This window comes from Crotalus tigris, unplaced genomic scaffold, assembly GCF_016545835.1.
Source record: "Crotalus tigris isolate CLP2741 ecotype Arizona unplaced genomic scaffold, ASM1654583v1 scf7180000020908.629646, whole genome shotgun sequence".
NCBI lineage: Eukaryota > Metazoa > Chordata > Lepidosauria > Squamata > Viperidae > Crotalus > Crotalus tigris.
The window spans coordinates 1-26,305 of NW_024098249.1; the positions used below are offsets into that span (position 1 = coordinate 1).

A 26,305-nucleotide genomic window follows, 5' to 3' on the forward strand; every position below is an offset into this window, starting at 1 on the left:
TTCACTTTTAACAACCATGTCCCTACTTAAATACCAGAGGTTCACTTAACAACTGGGGTGAAAAAGGTCATAAAATGGGACAAAACTCACTTAATGAATGTTTCACTTAGTAACATAAATTCTGAGCTCGTTTGGGATCGTAGGTCAAGGGCTACCTGTACTAACTTAACTGCAGTGATTCGCTTAACGTCCCAAGAAAGGTCACAAAACGGAGCAAAACTCACTGAAAGCCGTGTCTCACTGAGCGACGGATGGTGGTCGTACGTTGAGGATTACCTGTATATCCCCTTTAATTATTTTTTTTTAACTTCACTTATTTCCTTGGCTGCATTCGTATTTATAAAGAAAACATGTTTATTCGGCGTACACACAGCAACAATCAATTTTAAAAAGAAGGCAGTATAGACTCTTATTAAGTAAAACACTTTTGGGGACGGCAGCTGTTCGGTGTCACCGTAAAATTTCACCCTCTGCCAAAAGTGTCCTCAGAGCAACGTTCCGAGCAAATTTGGATCCAGGTTTATTTTCTCTTATTTGGAAGATCTCTCAAAGTGGAAAATTACAAAGAAATCTGGTCCTTTTTTTAGCTGAATGGATAGTCACAGTGACAGCTGCTTTAAGAAAGATGATTGTTTTAGATCAGGGGTCTTCAAACGTGGCCCCTTTACGACTTGTGGACTTCAACTCCCAGAATTCCACATGCCTGGCTGAAGAATTCTGGGAGTTGAAGTCCACAAGTCTTAAAAGTGGCCAGATTTGGAAACCCCTGCTATAAGATAAGAAAGGGGTCTTCAAACGTGGCCCTTTTACGACATGTGGACGTCAACTCCCAGAATTCCACGTGCCTGGCTGAGGAATTCTGGGAGTTGAAGTCCACAAGTCATCAAAGGGCCACGTTTGAAGAATAGATACTGCCTCCAGCCTAACGTAGGCAGAAAAATGGAAGGAGAACGTTAATGGTTCCCAAGTCCAACCGATTTAGATGTTTTCTGTCCACTGTTGGTAGAAACGAGATTATCCAGCAGCGCGTAAGTGCTAAATCGAGAGTAATCGACATTATTCCCCTGAAAATGGGCTTTCAGTCCACCAGAATCGCAAAGCAGGAAGGTCCGAAAGTGTCCCAAGGATGCTGCTGGTCAAGTGAGGTGGCTGTGTCCGGCCACGTGAACGTGGCAGAAGACCTGGTGGGAAAGGGACTTCTTCCTGCATGGCTGTCCAGTCCTGGTGATCCCTTGGCAAAAGGGCCTGGGAGAAGCCGAGCAGCTGGAGCTGCAGGGGGGAAAAAATGGAAGATGGCGATTGCTCGGGGTTAAACCAGAGTTAGCTTGACTTCTCAAATTCTTCTGCCTCAGTACTCCAGAGCAGGGTTTCCCCCCCCCCAAAATTTGGCAAGTTGAAGACTAGTGGACTTCAACTCCCAGAATTCCCCAGCCAGCTGGGCTAAGAGAGGGATTGGCCCAAAGTCACCCAGCCGGCTTTCATGCCTAAGGCGGGACTAGAACTCACAGACTCCTGGTGATTGGCTCAAAGTCACCCAGCCGGCTTTCATGCCTAAGGCGGGACTAGAACTCCCAGTCTCCTGGTGATTGGCTCAAAGTCACCAGCTGGCTTTCATGCTTAAGGTGGGACTAGAACTCCCAGTCTCCTGGTGATTGGCTCAAAGTCACCCATCCGGCTTTCATGCCTAAGGCGGGACTAGAATTCACCGTCTCCCAGTAACTGGCTCAAAGTCACCCAGCTGGCTTTCATGCCTAAGGCGGGACTAGAACTCCCAGTCTCCTGGTGATTGGCTCAAAGTCACCCAGCTGGCTTTCATACCTAAGGCGGGACTAGAACTCACCATCTGCTGGTGCTTGACCCAAAGTCACCCAGCCGACTTTCATGCCTAAGGCGGGACTAGAACTCACCGTCCTTTGGTGATTGGTCCAACGTCACCCAAACTGGGTTTCATGCTGAAGGTGGGACTAGAACTCACCATCTCCTGGTGATTGGCCCAAAGTCAGCAGGCTTTCATACCTAAGGCGGGACTAGAACTCCCAGAGACTCCAGCTTTCTAGCCAGGTGCCTTAGCCACTAGACCAAGCGGGTTGAACAGCTACCCTTGAAACAGGAATATACTCATGTAGAGATTGAGGATAGGGATAAACTGCGCCCATCCATTAGCTTGAGCAAATCATGGCTTAATACGATGTATGCAGATGCAGATAGAACATTTGTGGAGAGATTGCTTTGACTCACACAGCGGCCACTGCCAGCTTCCATACTTACACGTCGCTGAGCAAGGAATCATTTAGCGAGGAGACTTGCGGGCTGGAGAATGAGTTGAACGTTGAGCCCAAGGGAGGCCTGGGAAGTCTCTCCAAGCTGGCCTGTTGGGGAAAGAAGATGGACACATCTTTCTGATGCTATGCATCTCGGCTTGTCTCTGGCCCGTGGGGGGCAGAACTCAAGAGAAGCAGCGGCAGCTTATGGGGGGGTTGGCCAAAAGACCCCTCTGAGCTCTATGCACGCAAGGGATGGTCATGCAACAGACAGCACCCAAGAACAGGAATCCTATCCTGGTTTGATAGGATGGTCTAGTTCCCAAGCATGCTTATGCTGTCCAGCCTGAGTCTTTTCCAAAAGGCAGCTGGCTTTCTTAGATTTTCCTTGGAAAAAGTTTCACTTCTTGGTGCAAGATGTCTATGGAGATTCTCCTTCATCCAGGTCCTGGTTGTCCCCAAGGTGCTTTTTCCAAGAGGCAACTGGATTGTCTTGTTCTTCTTTGAAGACGTTTCGCTTCTCATCCCAGAAGCTTCCTCAGCTCTGACCGGATGGTGGGGAAATGGAAGGATTTATACTCCTTGCAGACAGCCGGTTATTTGCATCCTTTTTTTAGAGAGTCGTTGAGGCCACTTGGAGATTTGCTTGCAAGGAATATAAATCCTTCCGTTCCCCACTGTGAGGTCAGCCCCCCCGAAAAGGAAATATTAAAAGGGCAGAATATTATATTTCCTCAAAGAGGCAGAAAAGCATGCCCAGTTTTTCTTAATAGCCCCAAGTCTCTGTAGAAATGCAGATGTAAATAATCCATTCAGGAAGGTAGGTGTCAGAATCCAATTATATTTCATCTTTAATTATCAAACATAGAAACTCCCAATTCTGCCTTCTCTGGATTCTGCCATAAGAGGGAGAAAAGGGGGAGAGCAAAGGGGCTTTATGGCCCTCACTTCCTTCAGCACACTTCAAAGGACTGACTGTGTGTTTCTTGTGGCCTCTAAGCGTTAACATATCAAGAAGAGTAATTGCGCTTTCATGTAGTTATCTGAAGTCGTCCATCCAGACGGAAGAAGAAAGGGGATGGAATTGTATACGTGAAACTATCACTGGAAGGGGGGTTGATTGGGGTGGACTTTTTAAAAACTGGGGAACCCCTTAAAACCTTGAATGGGAGAGCTTGAACCCCAAGTCTGTCTACATCTGCAACCATTTTCTCTTAATACAGGATTCCTGTTGGAAGAATTATTCCAAGAGTTCTGTCTTCTTAGATGCAAAGTGGGGTGGGTCCTTACATTAGACAGGACTTCCAAAATTAATCCACCTGGAAGGGAGACCCTTGCCGGGGGATTTTGCAAAAAATTACCATGTCAGACAATGGAGCAAGAAAGGGGGAAAACTCCCTGGAAGAGAGCCGCTGCGCCAACTGGAACCTTGCCGGATGTTGGGATCCAAGAGGTCAGATTCCTCAGGAGATGAAGTAGTGGAGACACGGGACCAAAAGCCTCGCTGGTCAATGGGCGTTGGAAAGAGACGTGAGTGGGGAAAGGAATCAAGAAAGGTGACCCTGAGACGGGGAACCCAACGCAACCAGGAATGGAAGCGAGAGATGGAGAAATTCCCTGCAAACGCAAGTGAAAGCGTATGAAGCTGGCACCGTACTCAGACTGGATCCTAGAGAAACTATTTGACCTGGATGAAATAGACTTCTCAGCTTCCCTAGGAGAGGAACTACTGACCCTACGGCCGCCCCAGTTCCTGAGCCGCAAAGGGAGGAGACACCGAGGGGGACTGGAACCTGCAACCCCGGGACATCTACTGATCCAGGAGCCCCCACCCCCTACCGGACCACAGATGGCATTCTGGACGGAATACACTACCACCCACAACAGAGACACCGATCCATTCCAAGACGTCCACCGTTGGAAGTGAAATTCAAAGGGGAGCCAACACGCTTGGGGTTTTTCCTAACCCAAGTCCTCAGCTACATGGAGGAATATGGGCAGGATATTCCCAGCGCAAAGCCCGCATCCGGATTGTGCAATCTGCCCTGGATGGACCAGCTGCGGATTGGGTAGTGAACTTGCATGACTCCAATGCCCCAGAACTCAGTAACTTCAACCGTTTCATGTCCTCTTTGAGAAGACGATTTGAAGACCCCCTGGCTGATCGCAAAGCCCCTGAAAGGATAAAAACGATGAGGCAAGGCAAACGCCCGGTGGCTGAATATACACAAGAATTCCGGGCATTGCCAGCAAACTAAATTGGCCAGAAGACATCCTCCTTAGCCATTTCAAAGACGGACTAAACTATGATCTACATGATGCTTGCCTGCCCCGAGGGGACTCACACCGACGTGAGGACTGGTACGTCTTGGCAGACGAAGCAGAGATCGACATATTGAAAGGTCACCGCCGAGAAACAATGGAGCCGCCCCCTCTCTTAGCTGACACACCAACCGTGAAATCATCGGATACGCCAAGAAGCGAAATGAATGTTTCAAGTGCGGAGAGCAGGGCAATCGGGCTGTAGAATGCCAACCCACTCCAAAGGCCCCCCGCACAACCCAGACAGATCCCCAATCACAACCCATAGAGTCTTCAGCTAAGCACAAAAGAACCGGCCATGAGAATGTATGGACTTTGCAGAAACCCCCCCCCCACCAACTGCTCACCAAGGGGAAAGAACTCCAGCCGGACCCACAGGGCCGGTGGATTGCCTCAGATGACAGCTCGGAGTCGAACCCCTTGGTAAGTGGATCATCAAACCCATCTTCAAACATGACTATAATTAATCCCCCCCATGCCCGAAGCTGTGAAGGTGAAAGCCTTAATAGACTCTGGCTGCACCCGCTGCCTCATTAGCCCAACACTAGTGGGGAATCTGGGCATCCCATCCAGGAGACTGGAACAACCAATCTCATTTTGCCAGCTAGATGGATCCATAGCAGGGGGGGTGCCAGCTACCCTAGCCACTTTGCCAATACATCTCTCCCTGGGCAACCATGAAGAGGACTTAACGTTTGTGGTGACCCCAGGTATGGAATGCCCAATGATTCTAGGGCTGGAATGGTTGAAAAAATGGAACCCCTGGGTAATTGGAGAACGACAGAAATCAAATTCCCGAAGGGGGACCCTAATGGACTAAACCCCAAGGGAGGCTACCAGAATCAAGAATCGAAAAAGCATCCATAGGAGAGGAAAAAAGATTAACAGAAATACCAGAGGAATATAGGGACCTTGCTGAAGTCTTCAGTGAGGAGAGGGCGAATGAGCTTCCCCCCCACCGACCCACAGACTGTACCATTGAATTCAAGCCTGGGGCAAAACTCCCGAAGCCCAGATTATACTCCATGAGCCCAAAGGAGAAGGAGGAAATGGAAAGATTTATAAAAAAAAACCTGGAGAGAGGTTTCATTGAGCCAGCCAAGCCTAAAGTGGCTGCCCCGGTCCTTTTTAGAGAGAAGAAGGATGGCTCTTTACGTTTATGCGTGGATTATAGGGCCCTGAATACAATCAGTGAAAGCAACCTATACCCGCTGCCCCTCATGAAAGACATGCTGTCACACCTATCGAAAGGGAAAATTTTTTCTAAACTAGACTTAAGGGAAGCTTACTATCGAGTAAGAATCAAGGAAGGGGACGAATGGAAGACTGCATTTAACTGCCCCATGGGGTGCTATCAATTCAAAGTCTTGCCATTTGGATTACAAGGGGGCCCTGCAGTCTTTATGCAATTAATCAATGACGTTCTAAGGGAGCACCTGTTTAAGGGGGTCCTTGTTTACTTGGACGACATTCTTATCTTTACCGAAACAAAAGAAGAACACGTCCAACTTGTCAGAGCGGTTTTAAAGAAGCTGCGAGCCGCTCACCTATATGCCAAACTCTCAAAATGCGAATTCCACCAGGAAAGGATAGACTACCTAGGCTATCGCATATCCCCACAGGGCATTGAAATGGACCCAGAGAAGGTCAGAGCAGTATTAGATTGGGCACCACCCCGCACAAGAAAGCAACTACAAAGTTTCCTGGGCTTTGCAAACTTTTACCGCCAATTCATCCCCTCATTTGCCCAGATAGCCTTGCCCCTCACTAACTTACTAAAAACGAAGGGAACATCCTCAGTAAAACCTAGCCAGCCAAACATGGACAATGGAGTGCCAAGCAGCGTTTGAGAGACTAAAGAGACTTTTTTCTGCCGAACCAGTACTAAGGCACCCAGACATGGACAAACCCTTCATAATACAGGCAGATGCAAGTGATGTGGCAGTGGGGGCTGTGCTATTACAAGAAAATGATGATGCAGTATTGCAACCCTGTGCATATACATCAAGAAACTCACGGAAACAGAACAGCGCTGGCCCGTATGGGAGAAGGAGGCTTATGGGATACGTTGGGCATTACTCACGTGGCGACAGTTCCTGGAAGGCAACAAAATCCCCTTCCAGGTGTGGACTGATCACAAAAATTTAGAAGCCCTGAAAACGTCCAGGAAACTCAATCCCAAACAAGCCCGCTGGTCCCAGCATTTTCATCCATTCCAATTTAAGCTCAAACATTTACCAGGAAGAAAGAACTTCCTGGCAGATGCACTATCTCGCATGCCCCAATATAACAGCGCACGAACCACAGACTCTAGACCAATAATGGCAGAGTCACAACTGGCAGCGCCAGTAACCACAAGAACCCAAGCCAAAATAAAACCACAACTGGACAGCCAAACTGGGATTGAATTCAGAAAAAGTTTGGAAACAGATGATTGGTTCCAGAAAAACAAACATGTGTGCACAATGAGAGACGGATTGCCTGGGGTAGGGGAAAAGTTATATATACCAACAACTCAAAGACTAACTTTCATGCAACTTTGCCATGACACAAAATCAGCAGGGCATTTTGGATTTGTAAAAACTTTACACTTAATTAAACGGCAATTTTGGTGGCCATCAATAAAAAAGGACATAGAAAGTTATGTTGCCAGCTGCCCAACCTGTGCATCAGCAAAGAGGTTGCAAGGGAAATCGCCAGGGCTGTTACAACCAGTGGCAAGTCCCTCAGCCCCCTGGAGGGAAATAGCCATGGATTTTATAGTGGAATTGCCTGAAAGCAATGGGAATACTGTTATCTGGACAGTCACGGACCTATTTTCCAAACAGGTGCACTTTATCCCTTGCCAAAAAATTCCCACTGCAAAGGCCTTAGCAAAACTTTTCATCCAGCACATTTACAGATTGCACGGGGCACCCCAACGCATCATCTCTGATAGGGGAGTGCAATTTACGTCTGCATTTTGGAAGGAATTTTTATCCCTCTTAGGGACCACTCAGGGATTGACATCTAGCCACCACCCTCAGGAGATGGACAAGCGGAACGCTGCCAGTCGGTACTTGAGCAATATTTGAGATGTTTTTTAAATTTCCAACAGAGTGATTGGACGGACTTACTTCCTTTTGCAGAAGTTGCCTACAATAATGCAGTCCACTCCAGCACAGGCTACACTCCTTTTCAAATAGCCAACGGCCAAAGTTTCAACCCTATGCCAGAGTTAACCCCAAAAGAACCAACGATCCCTTCACTGAAAGAATGGATGGAAAACCTACAAAACACCTGGCCAATAGTCAGAAAATCACTAGATGAAGCTAGGCGGGCATACAAAGCACAAGCCGATAAAAAAAGGGTTGAGCCTACACCATTCATTATAGGAGAAATGGTGTACTTATCTACAAAATACCTAAAGTCCCTACAGCCCTGTAAAAAACTTGGACCAAAATATATAGGACCTTTTCCAATTAAAAGGATCATAAATCCAGTAACAGTAGAATTAGAATTACCCAAAAACCTCAGGCAAATACACCCAATTTTTCATTGCAGCTTGCTGAAAAGAGAGCATCAGTCACCTCTACGGCCAAAAATCCCCCCCCCACCACCTCCAATCATGGTGGAGGGGGAACAACACTTCGAAATAAAAGAGATCCTTGACTCTAGGAGATATCGTGGAACAACTCAGTACCTAGTTGCCTGGAAACACCTCCCTGCCTCACAAAATGAGTGGGTCCATAAACGTCACGTCAGAGCCCCGAAGCTATTGAAGAAGTTTCACACAGAGTATCCTAACAAGCCTAACTAAATTTTTTACTTGTGTTTTCTTTCAGGTGGATCTCTCTTATTGTTAAGAGGGGCCGGATGTCAGAATCCAATTATATTTCATCTTTAATTATCAAACATAGAAACTCCCAATTCTGCCTTCTCTGGATTCTGCCATAAGAGGGAGAAAAGGGGGAGAGCAAAGGGGCTTTATGGCCCTCACTTCCTTCAGCACACTTCAAAGGACTGAATGTATGTTTATTGTGGCCTCTAAGCGTTAACATATCAAAGAAGAGTAATTGCCTTTCATGTAGTTATCTGAAGTCTCCATCCAGACGGAAGAAGAAAGGGGATGGAATTGTGATACTTGAAACTATCACTGGAAGGGGGGTTGATTGGGTGGGACTACTGGGGAACCCCTTAAAACCTTGAATGGGAGAGCTTGAACCCCAAGTCCTGTCTAGCATGCCTGCAACCATTTTCTCTTAATAAAGGATTCCTGTTGGAAGAATTATTCCAAGAGTTCTGTCTTCTTAAGATGCAAAGTGGGGTGGGTCCTTACAGTAGGAGCCCTCCAGCTAGAGCAGTGGTTCTCAACCTTTTTATGCTGCGACCCCCAACCGGTCATAAGTCGAGGACTATTCAACCAGTCGTAAGTCAAGGACTACTCAACTGGTGCAGCACCGTTTGCAGAATGGGACTTTTGGTGGGCTCAGCAGGGCAGAGACAGCCTGGACAATTCCTATTTGGCTTTTGAAAGCCAATAGAATTAGACTCTATTCAAGAGAGTCTATTCTATTGGCTTTCAAAAGCCAATAGAATAAAAGGGAGTAGCACAGCTAAGGAAAAGGGGGGAAAAATGGCGGACTGTGTTGTTTGGCGACCCCCATGAAATGGTCATTCGACCCCAAATGAGGTCCCGACCCACAGGTTGAGAACCACTGAGCTAGAGGCTTAGGAAGGCAAAGACACCTAAAATCTACGTACCCAACCCAAACTCTAAGACAGGACATGATAGGATTAACCCACAGATGCCAAAGGGACACAGGTCTAAATACATGACACAGGAAATACAAAGCCTCAAACAGGAACAGGAAACAACCTCAAGAGCCCCAGAGGGTATAAAAACCCATCCCCTACATGTGCTCTCGCTCTCTCTTTTCTTCCAGAGCCATTTTTTAGTCTGGCTCTCCTCTTCAATAAACCACAATCTCCTTTCTAAAGCAGTCTCCATGTTGTTTATTCCCGGCTTGGACTGGACCCTGATGAAGATTTTTCATTCAACACCACCATCCAGCCAGAGCTGAAGAAGCTTCTGGGATGAGAAGCGAAACGTCTCCAGAGAAAAACAAAGAAGTCCAGTAGCCTCCTGAAAAAAAAAGGCACCTTTGGGATTCTGAAGCTGAAGAAGCTTCTTAGATGAGAAGGGAAACATTTTCAAGGGGAAAAAAACCAAGACGGTCCAGTTGCTTGGTGAAAAAAGCACCTTTGCGACAACCCTGCGCTAGAGGACGGAGAACCTCCGTCGACATGTGTCCAACGTGAGTTTAGCTTTGGCAACTGCGATACGCTCCAAATTTGCAAAGTTTGGTTGACGTAACCTTAACCATAAAATAGAATTGATGTGTCTAGTTGGGTTTGGTGGCTCGGCCGACAGAAACCTGTGCAAGGTCATCACTCAAGCTGCCTTGCAAAGCATCCCCATTCTGATGACCGCTTTTGACACCGAGCAACACCCTAGGGCAGTGGTGGCGAACCTATGGCACGTGTGCCAGAGGTGGCACTCAGAGCCCTCTCTGTGGGCACGCCCCGGAGATGGCAACTGTCCCTCTTCAACCAGCTGCCTGCTAACTCGCCGAGGTCCCAAGTGACTGGATGCATCCCGGCATAGCTGGTTTCCCTCTCTTAGAAGTAAAGTCTTCATCCTGGTTCATCCAAGCCGGGAATAAATAAGCAAACATGGCGACTGCTTTGGGAAGAAGGTTACAGTTTATTGAAGAAGCAGAAAGATGGTTCTTCAGGAAAGAGCAGAGGAGAGAAGGGCTGAGCACATGGTGTAGTCGGTTTTTATACCCCCTCTAGCCTTTTGTTCGGAATAGTTTCCTGTTCCTGTGGCGTGAACTTTGAGGCTATTTCCTGTGTCACGTATTCTGACCTGAGTCTAGGTGTGCCTCTATGGTATACTTGATGGTAATGGGTTAGTCCTATTATATCCCAAAAGTCATCTCCTGCTTCCCTGGGGCTGGGCTAATGACTCTTAAGAGATTCTTTGTCTTGAGTTCCTGGTGGTTTTACATTTGCATTTGTATGAAGTTAGCTCTTGCTTGGGACAAAGAAATTTGGGGCCAGGTTTGGTTTACTGCTTTTCAAAAAATCCTTTTGGTGAAAAATATATATTCCTTTTTAATATTTCCTTCTGGGGGGGGCTAACTTCCCTCACCTCCCTCCCCCCCTCCCGTCCCCCCCTCCCGTCCCTCCTGGCCTCGCATGCTCTCCTTTTCCCGGGCACGACCCACTGCATCGCCGTCTTAGCTGTTGGCCAGCTCGTAGGTGACTTCTTTGAACTGCTGGCGGCGGGTGGCGGGACCCCAGAGTGCGCCGGCCAGCAGGCTGTGGCTGCTGATGGACATCATCGGCCCCCATGCGCTCGCTGGCCTCTGTGTGTGGGCACCGATGGTGTCAGGCAGCAGTTGCCCCGGCCCTTGTCTTGCCCCATGGCAATGGCACCCCTGCCCTGCCTCGCCTCACCCCGCAGGACGAGCCTGCTGCCTATCGCCCCAACCTGCCAGAGACCCCCTGGATTTCCCCCAATCCTGCCCACTCCCCACAGGCGTCCCTCCCCACGAGCAACATTGAGCTGACTACGCCCACCCAATCTGCCATGACCACCACAGCCACCCAGTGGGCCACCTGCACCCGGCGATAAATAAGTGGGTTTTGGGTTGCAGTTTGGGCACTCGGTCTCTCAAAGGTTTGCCATCACTGCCCTAGGGGCCGGCTTGAGAACCTGGCCTGCATCCACCCAGCCCCCAGCCCCCCAAAATCACCCTTCTCACAGCGCATGCTCCGACCTCTTGGTTACCTCTGTTTTGTTGCAGCGGCTCAAAGTCAAGCGGCGCAAAGGCCAGGCAGGGCGGGAGGGACCCAGGGCTCCGCTCTCCTGCCTCCTCCCCTGGGTGGAAGACAGGAGGTCCCCCTCATTTTTTAGGGAGTCTGTTTTCAGAGGGAATCCATCTGCAAAAGACAAGGGGGGGGGGTTGGCAGAGGCCAGGCCTGGGGTGATCAGCAAACCCGTTCTTTTCCTTGGCGTTCCATGAACCGAGCCAGTGCTAGTGAGGAGGAGGTATTAGGGGGAGCAGGAAAGAACTGTGGGGTCCTTAGTGCTCTCTAAGATGGCTGTTTTCTTGCAGACGTTTCATTATCCAGCTAGATAACATCATCAGTGCTAGAATGGTGGGATTTGTGGAGAGGAGGAGGAGGAGAAAGGGAGAAGGAGGAGGACTATGAGGTCCTTCGTGCTCTCTGGTTTTAATAATAATAATAACACAACAACAACAACAACAACAACAACTGCCTATCCCAGGTCCTGGGTAAGGACTCGACAGGTAGACAAAATGCCAAATCCAGTCTGAACATCTGGCTGACTGTGCGATGATCCATAATAATAATAATAATAATAATAATAAAGTTGGAAGGGACCTTGGAGGTCATCTAGTCCAATCCCCTGCTCAGGCAGGAAAACCTATCCCATTTCAGACAAATGGCTGTCCAGTCTCTCCTTAAAAACTTCCAGTGTTGGAGCATTCACTGCTTCTGGAGGCAGGTTGTTCCACTGGTTAATGGTTCTAACTGTCAGGAAGTTTCTCCTTAGTTCTAGGCTGCTTCTCTCCTTGATGAGTTTCCATCTATTTTGGTTCTTGTCCTACTTTCAGGCACTTTGGAAAATAGCTTGACTGCGTCTTCTTTGGGGCAGCCCCTGAGATACTGGAAGACTGCTATCATGTCCCCCCTCGTCCTTCTCTTCGTTAAACTAGACATACCCAATTCCATCAACCTTTCCTTATAGGTTTTAACCTCCAGTCCCCTAATCATCTTTGTTGCTCTTCTCTGTACTCTTTCTAGAGTCTCAACATCTTTTTTTACATCGTGGTGACCAAAACTGGGTGCAGTATTCCAGTTGTGGCCTTACCAAGGCCTTGTAAAGTGGTATTAATACTTCATGTGATCTTGATTCTATCCCTCTGTTAATGCAGCCTAGCACTATGTTGGCTTTTTTGGCAGCTGCAGCACATGGCTGGCTCCTATTTAAGTGATTGTCCACTAGGACTCCGAGATCCCTCTCACAGTTGCTACTATTGAGCAAGGTACCCCCTATACTATACCTGTACATTTGGTTTTTCTTGCCTAAATGTAGAACCTTGCTTTTTTCACCTTTGAATTTCATTTTGTCAGATAGCGCCCAGTGTTCAAGTTTGTCCAGATTACCCTGTATCCTAAGCCTGTCTTCTGGAGTGTTGGCAGACGTTTCTTGCAGACGTTTCATGACCCAACTAGAGGACTTCATTAGTGCTAGAACAGAGTGGGGATGGGTGGAGAGGAGGAGGAGGAGGAGGAGGAGGACTATGGAGTTCTTAATGCTCTCTGAGCTTGGCTGTTTCCTTGCAGACGTTTCATTATCCAGCTAGGTAACATCATCAGTACTAGAAGGGAGCAGGATTTGTATGGTTTAAATACAAATGGATGTTTATATACAACAACCTCTGTCCCCCCCCACCTCCCTCCTAGCAGTCTTGCTCACCTGACAGGTAGCTCACCTCTTCCAGCTTCTCCAGCTCATGCAGGAGGCCCACCTCACCTTCTCTGCAAAGAGGGACAAAAACAAAGAGGAGAGATTTGGGGATCCGTGCAAGCAGTTTGGGAAAAAAGTATCGCCCATTTCTTTAAGGCCCGTTTTCCAGAAGCTTGTAATAGAATGCCCTCCCACCCCAAAAGCAACTGGACTTTGTTTTTCCTTGAAGAGGTTTTGCTTCTCCTCCGAGAAGCTTCTTCTGAAGAAGAACTAAAGAAGCCTCTTGGAGGAGAAGCGAAACCTCTTCAAGGAAAAAGGAAGGAAGTCCCGTTGCCTTTGGAAAAAGCACCTTGGGGACAACCAGGACCTGGACGACGGAGGATCCCTGTTGGCGTTGCAATAGAATTCTTTCCGTGTCAATGCTAAGACAGACTCGTAAATACCACTGAAATGCAATTCATAAAGAAAAATTATCCGTCCGTCTATCCATCTTTCTTTCTTTTTTCTCTTTCTTTTTTCTTTCTTCTATCCTCTATCTATCTAATCTATCTATCTAATCTATCATTTTTTTCTCTCTACCTACCTACCTTTCATCTATTCTCTATCATCTATCTGTCCATCATTCATCTAGCTGTCTGTCTGTCTTTCTTTTTCTTTCTCTTTTTCTTTCTTTGTTTCTCTTTAATCTATCTATCCTTTCCATCATCCTCCATCCATCCATCCATCATTTCTGTCCATCCATCCATCTATTCTATCATTTTTTTCTCTACCTACCTACCTACCTTTCTTCTATCCTCTATCATCTATCTGTCCATCATTCATCTAGCTGTCTGTCTTTCTTTCTTTTTTCTTTTCTCTCTTTGTTTGTTTCTTTCATCTATCTATCTATCTATCTATCTATCTATCTATCTATCTATCCTCTCTCCATCATCTATCTATCTATCTATCTATCTATCTATCTATCTATCTATCTATCTATCTATCCTCTCCATCATCCTCCATCCATCCATTTCTCTCCATCCATCCATCCATCTATTCTATCATTTTTTTCTCTACCTACCTACCTACCTTTCTTCTATCCTCTATCATCTATCTGTCCATCATTCATGTAGCTGTCTTTCTTTCTTTCTTACTTTCTTTCTTTCTTTCTTTCTTTCTTTCTTTCTTTCTTTCTTTCTCTTTCATCTATCTATCTATCTATCTATCTATCTATCTATCTATCTATCTATCTATCTATCTAATTTATTTGCCACCCGTCTCATATCCAAGGACTCTGATGAACACCCAGCAACTGAAAGAACCTGGCCTTGACAGAGCAGCGTGGAGGGGAGCCCCAGCCTATGAAGTCACCCAGATACAACTGAGCGGTTAAAACCACAATGCAACAGAATCCTTCCAATGTCAACGCTAAGACATACACACCACGGAGCCTGCAATCCAGAAACAAAACTAGAAGTTTATGAAAATTACAACCAGTGCATTCTCCCCCTCCCCCACTCCGGTTTCCTACCTATCAGGGGTGGAGGTAACCCGGCCGCGCTTGGCTGCCTGAAGGCCCGCTTTGCAAGCAGGGCTCTCTGGAGCCTTGTGGGGAAGGGGCAAAGGCGCCCGTAGGGGTCTCGGTGTCCTGTATTTCAAAGTGTTACAGCAGATTCTTTCGAGGAGAACGTTGACTGCAAGGAAGGAAGAAATGAAAAAGGTTGCTCCTTGAATTTCTGGTCCACCTAGACTTCACTTTTAAAACTTCTAAGTTTTTGGTCCTAATCCTGCTTTGGACATGAAAGCCGGCTGGGTGACCTTGGACCAATCACCAGGAGACAGTGAGGTCTAGTCAAAAGCCAACCAGGTGTCTTTGGGCCAATCACTAGGAGACGGTGAGTTCTAGTCCTGCCTTAGGCACAAAAGCCAACTGGATGACCTTGAACCAATTACCAGGAGACAGTAAGTTCTAGTTCTGCCTTAGGCAGGAAAGCCAGCTGGGTGATTTGGGGCCAATCACTAGGAGACAGTGAGTTCTAGTCAAAAGCCAACTGGGTGACTTTGGACCAATCACCAGGAGAGGGTGAGTTCTAGTCCTGCCTTAGGCAGGAAAGCCAGCTGGGTGATTTTGGAGCAATCACCAGGAGACAGTGAGTTCTAGTTCTGCCTTAGGCACAAAAGCCAACTGGGTGACTTTGGGCCAGGCACTGGGAGATGGTGAGTTCTAGTCAAAAGCCAACTGGGTGACTTTGAACCAATCACCAGGAGACAGTGAGTTCTAGTCCTGCCTTAGGCAGGAAAGCCAACTAGGTGACTTTGGGCCAGTCACTGGGAGACGGTGAGTTCTAGTCAAAAGCCAACTGGGTGACTTTGGGCCAATCACCAGGAGACAGTGAGTTCTAGTTCTGCCTTAGACAGGAAAGCCAACTGGGTGACTTTGGGCCAATCACCAGGAGACAGTGAGTTCTAGTCAAAAGCCAACCGGGTGACTTTGGGGCAATCACCAGGAGACGGTGAGTTCTAGTCAAAAACCAACTGGGTGACTTTAGGCCAATCACCAGGGAAGTCCTGACACATCAGAAGGGATTTGGGGCTGAGTTCACAGGTTGGGCAAAACCCTGGCGCATGAGATAAAGTTCCACATCATCAGCTAGGCTAAAACCAGAACATGCCAACTTGCCTGCCACAGACAATGCCAAGAGGCCCGTGAGCGACGTGAACCCCAAGGAAACGGTGTGGTGGAGCTCAAAGAGGGCGTTTGCCACAACCACAACCAGCAGCAGGGCACGGGATGCGCCGGGGATCTGCAGGAAAGTCATGATGAGCGCAGCCAGGAGGAAGTAGAGCACGTGCAAGACACAGATGTAGACAGAACTCAAGCTGAACCCTGCAAAACATGGGAGACGCAAATACGTTTGCTGCTTCTCCCTTTGAAAATATTTGAAAAAGGTTGGATAATCAAGCACTTGGGTGTCTAACGGCCCTTATGAATTCAGCCCTTTTGTTTTTGAATCTAAGGAGAACTTTCAGCAAACAAATGGTGAGAAACACCAGTTCCAGATCACTTGTAGAGCAGTGATTGTCAACCTCGGCAACTTCAAGTTGTGTGGACTTCAACTCCCAGAATTCCACAGCCAGTTATACTAGCTAGGGAATTCTGGGAGTTGAAGTCCACACAGCTTCAAGTTGCCAAGGTGGGAAAAAAGGATATAGGCCAGGGGTACCTACATCAGGGGTAGGCAACCTGGGTTCTTTTATGACTGGTGGACTTCAACTCCCAGAATTCCTGAGCCAGCCACGCTGAGGGGAAAGGGAGAGGTTTCCAAGCTGAGCCATGCTGGCTCAGGGATTCTGGGAGTTGAAGTCCACGAGTCATGAAGGGGGCCATAATTCCCCCATGCTGGCTCAGGAATTCTGGGACTTGAAGTCCACGAGTCATGAGGGGGCCAAAGTTTCCCTCATCCTGGCTCAGGAATTCTGGGAGTTGAAGTCCATGAGTCATGAGGGGGCCATAGTTTCCCTCATGCTGGCTCAGGAATTCTGGGAGTTGAAGTCCACCAGTCATAAAAGAGCCCAGGTTGCCTACCCCTGATGTAGGTATATCAGAAAGATCACTTTCCTTTCAGGGATGTCGTCACAACACACAGAAAACCAGGCGGAGCGCCGATTGTGCCAGGGCAGCTGCCATCTTGACTTTTAGGACCATATCCTGGGGTTCCTTTGCGTCTTTTTCAATTGATGGCAGACCCGTTGCTCAAAGGTAGCCTTACCTGCCCAGGTTATGAATCTCTGGATGTGCTGCAATCGCCCCTCCACCTTGCTCTGCATGTGCTCCATGGTTTGAAGGACCAGCCCAAACGTCTCGTTCATCTTCCTCAGTTTCCCGAGTAACTCATCGTGGTACAAAGTGGTTTGCTTCTGATGGGCCAGAAACAAACCCACATTGGTATCTGGAAGAAGAAAAAGCAGGTCTCAAGGCCAATGGAAAGGAAAGCGGACCTCAACTCAACGGAGTCTGCTCCAGCCTCGAGTTCTTCCAAGCGTGGTAGACTTCCATCACTACCACCACACTATGTAAGAACGAGAGGACTGTGGGGTCGTTGATGCTCTCTGAGCTTGGTGGTTTCCTTGCAGATGTTTCATTACCCAAACTAGGTAACATTATCAGTGCTAGAAGGGAGTGGGATTGGCAGGGAGGAGGAGGAGGAGGAGGAGGAGGAGGAGGAGGAGGAGGAGGAGGGGGAAAGGACTGTGGTGCACTTGACTTGGAAAAAGCTTCTCTCCTGGACCCCGGAGAGAGTCAGCTGGATGGACAAAACTTTGACTCATAGAAGAGGATATTCAGAGCTCAAGGTTAAAACTGTGGGGTCCTTGGTGCTTGTTTGCTTCTTGCAGACGTTTCATGACCAAACTAGGTAACATCATCAGTGTTAGAAGGCAGTGGGGTTTGTGGGGAGGAGGAGGAGGAGGAGGAGGAGGAGGACAACTGTGGAATCTTTGGTGCTCTCTGAGCTTGGTGGTTTTCTTGCAGACGTTTTATGACCCAACTAGGATATATCATCAGTGCTAGAAGGGAGTGGAGTTTATGGAGAGGAGGAAGGAGGAGGAGAAAGAGGAGGAGGATGATTCTGGGGTCCTTGGTGCTCCCTGAGCTGGGTGGTTTTCTTGCAGACGTTTCATGACCCAACTAGGATACATCATCAGTGCTAGAAGGGAGTGGAGTTTATGGAGAGGAGGAAGAGGAGGAGGAGGATTGTGGGGTCCTTGGTGCTCCCTGAGCTGGGTGGTTTTCTTGCAGACATTGCATGATGCAACTAGGTATGTCTAGTTTAACGAAGAGAAGGACAAGGGGGGACATGATAGCAGTCTTCCAATATCTCAGGGGCTGCCCCAAAGAAGAGGGAGTCAAGCTATTTTCCAAAGTACCTGAAGGCAGGACAAGAAGCAACGGGTGGAAACTAATCAAGGAGAGAAGCAACCTGAAACTAAGGAGAAACTTCCTTACAGTGAGAACAATTAACCAGTGGAACAACCTGCCTCCAGAAGCGGTGAATGCTCCAACATTGGAAGTTTTTAAGAAGAGACTGGACAGTCATTTATCTGAAATGGTATATGGTTTCCTGCCTGAGCAGGGGGTTGGACTAGATGACCTCCAAGGTCCCTTCCAACTTCAGTACTATTACAACTAGGTAACATCTTCAGAAGGAATGGGGGTTTTGGAGAGGAGAAGGAGGAGGAGGAGGGGGGGAGGAGGAGGAAGTGGTGGTGGTGGTCTTTGGGGTCCTTGGTGCTCCCTGAGCTTGTTGGTTTCCTTGAAGACATTTCATTACCAAACTAGGTAATATCATCAGTGCTAAGCTGGAGAGGAATGGAGTTGGAATGTCCCTACTACAAACCTAGTTTGGAGTAGACTTCTTGAGCCCGTCTTTGGACTTGACTCAGATCCCTCAGGATGGACTGATGTCCTTCTTGAAGTTCCACATCCTGTTGGTTCAGATGACTGCTGACATTTTCTGCCAAAAGAGAAACAGAGGCGGTATTGGGAATTCTTGTCTCAAGTGGATTTTGGTTAAAAAACGCACCGGGTTCCGTTCTAGTCTTACCGACAGAAAAAATATTTGTCGCTCAGGGTGGAAAGGAGGCGTCCTTCGTGCTCTTTGGGTTTGGTAGTTTTCTTGTAGACGTTTCATGACCCAACTAGGTAACATCATCAGTGTTTGAAGAGGGTAGGGTTTGCAAGGAGGAGGAGGAGAAAGAGAAGGAGAATAATACCGACTGTGGGGTCCTTCGTGCTCTCTGAGCTTGCTGGTTTTCTGGCAGACGTTTCATCACCCAACTAGGGAACACAATCAGTGCTACAGGGGAGTGGGATTTGCAGAAGGGGGAGGAGGAGGAGGAGGAGGAAGAGGAGGAGGAGGAGGAAATGACTGTGGGGTCCTTGGTGCTCTCTGACCTTGGTGGTTTTCTTGCAGACGTTTCATGACTCAACTTGATAACATCACCAATGCTAGGAAGTACAATTGTCCCTCCCTTCTAGCACTGATGATGTTCCCTAGTTGGGTCATGAAACACCTGCAAGAAAACCACCAAGCTCAGAGACCCCCAAGGACCACATAATCCTGCTCCTCCTCCTCTGCAAAACCCACTGCCTTCTAGCACTGATGATGTTACCTAGTTGGGTAATGAATCATCTGCAAGAAAACCATAAAGTTCAGAGAGCACCAAGGACCTCACAGTCCACCTCCTCCTCCTCCTCTCCACTCCATAAAACCCACTCCCTTCTAGCACTGATGATGTTCCCTAGTTGGGTCATAAAACGCCTACAAGAAAACCACCAAGCCCAGAGAGCACCACGGTCCCCACAATTCCCACTCTTTTAGGCCGTTCTTAGTCCGTAAAAAAAGATCACTGGGATGGACAGAGATTTTACCACTAGTCCTCAACTTATGGCCATTAGTTCAACCACCTTTCAAAGTGATGATGGTATTAGAAAAAAAAAAGTGACCGGACCTCAGACATATGACCATGGCCCCATCCTTTTGCAGCCACGTGATCCAAATTCGGGCACTTGGAACCGGCATGTACTTCATGACAGTTGCAGCATCCTTTTGCGGCCACATCGTCACCATTCGTGACTTTCCCAGCTGGCTTCCGACAAGCCAAGTCAAAGGGTTTGCTTAGTGACTGTGCGACTCACTTAACAACCAGAACAAAAAGGTCATGAAATCGGGGCACGATTCATTGAAGAACCACACTGCTTAGCAATGGAATGCCGATGGTGGTCGTAAGTAGAGGACTATTTGGATGACGTTTGGAGCCCCCCCCCCGAGCATCCTTGGTCCTGGCTCTCACCCATCCTGCGCGTGATGCCCTCCAGCAGCTCAGCCACCTGCCGCTGCCCGCTGGCAATCAGAGCCTTCTCCTGGACCAGGCGCTCCAGGTTGCTGGAGAGAGCTTCCTCCATCTGCACCTGGCCGCCTCGCAGCGTCTCTTGCTGGCTGAGTAGGCCCTCCTGGGTGCTGACCACCCTCTGGAGGGACTCCGCCGTGAGCTGCTTCAGCTCCTCCTGGCTCCTCTGTCCGCAGGAAGGAAAAAACACAGAAAATAAAAATAAAGCTCGGAAGTGGACGAGCATTGCTTTTTCAGCTTCCTTTTGGTATAAATACATCATTTCATCCATCGTTGTACCCATCATTCGTAGGGTGTGTTTTCAAAATACAAAACACAGGGAGTCCTCGCCTTAGCGACCGTTCGAAGCTACAACGATGGCACTGGAAAAAGTGACTTAGGACTGGTTTTCACCCTCGCGACCTCTTGCAGCATCCCTCAGGGTCCCGTGATCAAAATTCAGAGGCTCGGCAACAGGTATGTACTTAGGACAGTTGCCCTGTCACACGATCCCCTTTTGTAACTTTGTGACAAGCAAAGTCAATGGAGGAAGTCAGATTCGCTTAATGATCGGGTTACTGATTTAACCCCTGCCACGATTCATTTAACAATGGCGGCAAGACAGGTCGTAAAATTGGGGCAAAACTCACTAAACAGCAGAAACGTTCGGCTCAATTGTGGTTGTAAGGCGAGAACTGTGTCAAGGTAATGATTTAGAAGCTAACCAGCTAAGGTAATGTATGTAATGATGGGAATGACTCAGCAGGGTCTGTGTCTCTTTAAGAGCCATTGTATAAAGGGAAGGCTCTGCTGATGTGTTCTCTCTCTTCCGTTTCCTGCTATAACTGTGGTTTGTTGGATCCTGCTGTATTAGCACGTGTATGTCTATTGTTCCTGGTGTATGATATTGTAGATAGTGTCAGATAAACCACCATTTAATACAAATCACTGTTTACTGTGTTTACTCCTGGCTTATCTCGTGCAATAAGGCTGTGCATGCTCTACCTGCATATATTTAGAGATTGTTGTGAACTTGAGTGCTGCTGTTTTTCTCATTCATCCCTGCATGCCTGCATCCATGCACGCACATGCACGCACACCCCAGACTAAAAGAGAGGAACACAACAGTGGGTCCATCCGAACCTTGAGCGTTTCCATGGCTTCCAGCTGGCCCACGGCAGTAGAGACCAGGGCATTCACCATATGCTGCGCCCGGCGCTTGAATTCCACCTGGCGGGTGGCATAGCAGACGGCCCGGGCTCGGTTGCTGATGATGTGATAAGCGTTCCAGGTATCTGGATCCATCCCGGCTGTGCATTCCGCCAGGCTCTTTGGCATGGAAAGGAAGAAAGGAACAATTAACCAGTGGAACAACCTGCCTCCAGAAGCGGTGAATGCTCCGACAATGGAAGTTTTTAAAAAGAGACTGGACAGCCATTTGTCTGGAAAGGTATAGGGTTTCCTGCCTGAGCAGGGGGTTGGACTAGATGACCTCCAAGATCCCTTCCAACTTTGTTGTTGTTGTTATTATTATTATTAACAATAATGGTGATGTGAATACTCTAATATTGGAAGTTTTTAAGAAGAGACTGGACAGCCATTTGTCTGGAAAGGTATAGGGTTTTCTGCCTGAGCAGGGGGTTGGACTAGATGACCTCCAAGATCCCTTCCAACTTTGTTGTTGTTGTTATTATTATTATTAACAATAATGGTGATGTGAATACTCTAATATTGGAAGTTTTTAAGAAGAGACTGGACAGCCATTTGTCTGGAAAGGTATAGGGTTTTCTGCCTGAGCAGGGGGTTGGACTAGATGACCTCCAAGGTCCCTTCCAACTTTGTTGTTGTTGTTATTATTATTATTAACAATAATGGTGATGTGAATACTCTAATATTGGAAGTTTTTAAGAAGAGACTGGACAGCCATTTGTCTGGAAAGGTATAGGGTTTTCTGCCTGAGCAGGGGGTTGGACTAGATGACCTCCAAGGTCCCTTCCAACTTTGTTGTTGTTGTTATTATTATTATTAACAATAATGGTGATGTGAATACTCTAATATTGGAAGTTTTTAAGAAGAGACTGGACAGCCATTTGTCTGGAAAGGTATAGGGTTTCCTGCCTGAGCAGGGGGTTGGACTAGATGACCTCCAAGATCCCTTCCAACTTTGTTGTTGTTGTTATTATTATTATTAACAATAATGGTGATGTGAATACTCTAATATTGGAAGTTTTTAAGAAGAGACTGGACAGCCATTTGTCTGAAATGTTCCAGGTTGCTTCTCTCCTTGATTAGTTTCCATCCGTCGCTTCTTGTCCTGCCGTCAGGGGCTTTGGAGACTAGGTGGACCCCCTCCTCAAATACTGGAATACTGCTATCCTGTCCCCCCTGGTCCTTCTTTTCTCCAGACTAGCCATACACAAATCCTGCAACTATTCTTCATATGTTTTAGTTTCCCTTTAGTCATCTTTGTGGCCCTTCTCTGCACTCTTTCCAAAGCCCCAACATCTTTTTCTATAGGGTGGGGACCAAAACGTGATGCAGTATTCTCGGTATGGCCAGGGGTGCCTACGTACCATGTCCTGAGTGCACAGGTAAGTCCTCCGTCCTTCGGCATCGGCCTGGCAGTTGAACAGCCCCACTCCCAGCTTGGCCAGTTCTTCTTCCGCCAGATCCGCGCAAGTTGTGCGAAGTTGGGAAATAACCTGGCACAGGAAAGGAGAAGAAAAAAGGCCCCATATCAGTTCAGGGGTGCCTCGGCCAACAGGATGAGAAATGGCACGGAAAGGAGGAGGAGGAGGAACAGTAAGGGGCAGTCCTCGACTTATGACCGCAATCGAGTGCAAAGTTTCCATCGCTGAGCAAGTAGACATTCGTTAAAGGAGCTTCGTCCCATTTTAGGACTTTTCTTGGTGCAGTTGTTAAAGTGTGGTTGTTAGTTACACGGTTGTTAAGTGAATCCGGCTTCCCCATTGACTATGCTTGTCGCAAAAGGGGATCACACCATCCCGGAAGACTGTGACCGTCATAAATACGAGTCAGTTCCCAAGCACCCAAATTTTAATCACACGTTCATGGGGATGACATCATAAGGGCAAGAACCAGGCTGAAATCGTATTGTTCAGTGCCGTTGTTGCAATATCGGTCACTTAACAAACGGTCGTAAGTCGAGGACTGTTGTATACAAACACACACACACACCCCGTCTGCAAAGCTCCAGAGACCTTGTGGTGGCAGGAATCCAGAAGGGATAGATCCACCGGCTGTGTCTCGGCTAGGAACCGCTCGTCGGCTGTATCCATCTCAAAAGGCACCCGGGCCAGGCCAGCTGGATCCGGACCAGCAGCAGCAGCAGCAGCTGGGGGCTCAGCATTGGGCACGGGAGTTGGGGGGGCCTTTTGGGTGAGCCAGCCAAAAAACCCAGAGGAGGGGGCCACGACCAGGAGCAAGGGGAGAGGGAAAACGAGGGCCCAGCTGTGAAAGGGCAGCATCTTCCGAAGGTGCCTGCAGGCAAAACAAAAATTGTACTTATAAAAGAGAATATTTTAGCTCAGGGTTGAAATGAGGAGGGTCTCTGAGCAGGGGGGGTTTCCTTGCAGACGTTTCGTGACCCGACTAGGGAACATCATCAGTGCTAGAAGGGAGGAGGAGGAGGAGGAGAGGATGGGGGGGTCCTGGGCGCTCTCTGGTTGGTTTCCTTGCAGACGTTTCGTGACCTGACTAGGGAACATCATCAGTGCTAGAAGGGAGAGAGTTTGGGGGAGGAGGAGGAGGAGGAGGAGGAGGAGGAGGAGGAGGAGGAGGAGGAGGAGGAGGAGGAGGAGGAGGAAAGGATTGGGGCGTCCTGGGAGCTCTCTGAGCTGGGGGGTTTCCTTGCAGACGTTTCGTGACCTGACTAGGGAACATCATCAGTGCTAGAAGGGAGGAGGAGGAGGACTGTGTGGTCCTCACTTTCCACTTCTAGGGTCCCTCCCCAACCTGGTAATTGGAGAATCACCTGGTTACAAAAGGCCCACAAACATATGCTAAAAGAAGAATGATTGGCCACTTTTAAGACTTATGGACTTCAACTCCCAGAATTCCCCCAACCAGCAACGGCTGGCTGGGGAATTCTGGGAGTTGAAGTCTACAACCTGCCTCCAGAAGCTGTGAATGCTCCAACACTGGACGTTTTCAAGTAGAGACTGCACAGCTGTTTGTCTGAAATGGTATAGGGTTTCCTGCCTGAGCAGGGGGTTGGACTAGATGACCTCCAAGGTCTGTTCCAACTTTTATTATTAATTATGGATTATTATTATTATTATTACTACTATTATTATTATCATCATTATTAAATCTTAAAATTCCCAAAGGTGGACCCCCCTGCTCTAAAGGCAATGATTCTCTGCTACTTGCTAACACACAAACTCTCATTCCACGGTAGACTGCTGTGGAACACCGAGGCTCCACTTGAAAAAGGTCCTGGCCCCAGACCTGGAGAAAGACCCCCAGACCCTTCCACTGCCAGTTGAAAAGACTTTCCCCCTCACCCCACAGAGCATCTACAATCCCTGTATTATTAGCAGCATCCCTGCTCTCTTCAATTGCATTCAGATTTCCCGAGTTTTTTTTCAGGACCCAATTATTTGTCCAACAAAAATGACAAATCCGAACAAGCAAAATAAGAAAATAAAAACGGGGACAACAAGCACATTAGTGCATTTACACATGCCTCCTTTTAGGGACTTCTTAAATAAGGAGTGAGGTCCAGAGAAGTTTATTTATTTATTGATGAGACTTATATACCGCTTTAAGTGCAAGCACTCTCTAAGCGGTGTACACCAGTAAGCAATGTATATATATATATATATATATATATATATATATATATATATATATATTTACATTGCCCCCAACAATCTGGGTCCTCATTTTACCTACCCCAGAAGGATGGAAGGCTGAGTCAACCTTGAGCCGGTGAGATTTGAACCGCTGACCTGCTGAACACAGTCAGCTAAAGTGGCCTGCAGTACTGCACTCTAACTGCTGCGCCACCTCAAAGGAAAATTATGAAAGTTTAATAGCGAACTCAACCAGGTAAGATATTCCCGATGTTGACAATTCTACTGCAAAAATTTACTTGGTTTTGTATTGCTTCATTTTACCCAAGGCAGCTTTAAGAACGCAGAGTAATAAGCGATAACTAACAATTATTGCGTTGCATTTTAAAACCTGCAAGGACCCCTCACTTTTAAGTAAGGTCTTTAAAGGCCAGAGACCCTCATTTGTGTTGTATTTTCGTACTTCAGCTTCCTATGGGCCATGCTGTCTTCTTTGAAACCTTAAGCCAGCTTCTATAACAGAATAACAGAGCTGGAAGGGACCTTGGAGGTCTTCTAGTCTGACCCCCTGACCCTCAGGCAGGAAACCCTACACCATTTCAATGGCTCTCCAATCTCTTCTTAAAAACCTCCAGGGATGGAGCAGAGACAAGCTATGCAGAATAACAGAACAGAGTTGGAAGGGACTTTGGAGGTCCTCTAGTCCAGCCCCCTGCTCAAGCAGGAGACCCTTGCAGAATCACAGACATGGAAGGGACCTTGGAGGTCATTTAGTCCAACCCCCTGCTCAAGCAAGAGACCCTTAGAGAATAATAGACTTGTAAGGGACCCTGGAGGTCTTCTAGTCCAACCCCTTGCTCAAGCAGGAGACCCTTGCAGAATAACAGAGTTGGGAGGGACCTTGGAGGTCTTTTAGTCCAACCCCCTGCCCAAGCAGCAAAACGGCTCTTCAAATCTCTTCTTAAAAACCTCCAGTGATAACACACCCACCACTTCTGAGTCTACGGTCAGGCCAAGCAGGAAAACTCAAAAGCCTCCTCCTGTAAAAAAAACCCAGCTCTTGCAAATTGCCCTTCCCTTTTCCCCTGAACGCTTTTAAACCGCTTCCCCGTGGATCGCCTCGTGGTCCCCTATCCAAAGACCAGCACAGCTGGGCTTGGCAAAAAATTAGCCAAAGTCGGGCAGGTGCAAAGGGGGGCGAAGAGAGAGAGAGAGAGAGAAACCTCATTGGAGCCCAGCACGGCGTGAAAGGGAAGCCAACAGCGGGGTCCGGCGAGGTAAAGCGCCCCCCAAAACCTACCGACCTTCCGCCTCCTCCGAACCCCGCAAGTGCGCTCCGCGAGCCGCGCGGCCGCTTTTAAGAAAACCCGCCGCGTGACGTCACGGGCGCGCGGCCAATCGCCGCCGCGCCAGCCCGCCTCGCCTCCGGAAAGGGGCGGGGCGGATACGCGCTCCCTACCGAGCGCGAGACCCGCGAGCGGAGCCGCGCGGGG

General features: G+C 48.0%; 1 protein-coding gene across 2 annotated transcripts; it reads right to left on the minus strand.

Moving 5' to 3' along the window:
- Positions 1 to 879: 879 nt before the first annotated feature.
- Positions 880 to 26,115, minus strand: LOC120319642 (protein brambleberry-like). Of its 2 annotated transcripts, XM_039368719.1 has the most exons (13): positions 26,036 to 26,115; positions 23,217 to 23,496; positions 22,569 to 22,697; positions 21,139 to 21,324; positions 19,960 to 20,182; positions 18,504 to 18,620; positions 16,878 to 17,057; positions 15,788 to 15,994; positions 14,639 to 14,801; positions 13,138 to 13,199; positions 11,422 to 11,573; positions 2,269 to 2,369; positions 880 to 1,269 (listed from the first exon to the last, which is right to left on the minus strand). In XM_039368719.1, exons 1-13 carry the CDS (start codon positions 26,038 to 26,040, stop codon positions 1,137 to 1,139), a joined length of 1,938 nt encoding a protein of 645 aa, XP_039224653.1. In that variant the 5' UTR covers positions 26,041 to 26,115; the 3' UTR covers positions 880 to 1,136. The 2 variants fall into 2 exon arrangements, with proteins under 2 accessions (XP_039224653.1, XP_039224654.1); XM_039368720.1 differs by lacking the exons at positions 880 to 1,269; positions 2,269 to 2,369 and having other exon boundaries at positions 11,430 to 11,573; positions 13,154 to 13,199.
- Between the last annotated feature and the right edge of the window lie 190 nt (positions 26,116 to 26,305).

Excerpts from the sequence above, each read along its gene's own strand:
- LOC120319642 (XM_039368719.1), bottom strand. Across the intron at positions 21,325-22,568 it reads ACCTGTGCACTCAGGACATG|AGCCTGGCGGAATGCACAGC; the intron begins GTACGTAGGCAC and ends TCCATGCCAAAG. Across the intron at positions 11,574-13,137 it reads AGAGGTGAGCTACCTGTCAG|ATGGATTCCCTCTGAAAACA; the intron begins GTGAGCAAGACT and ends TGTCTTTTGCAG.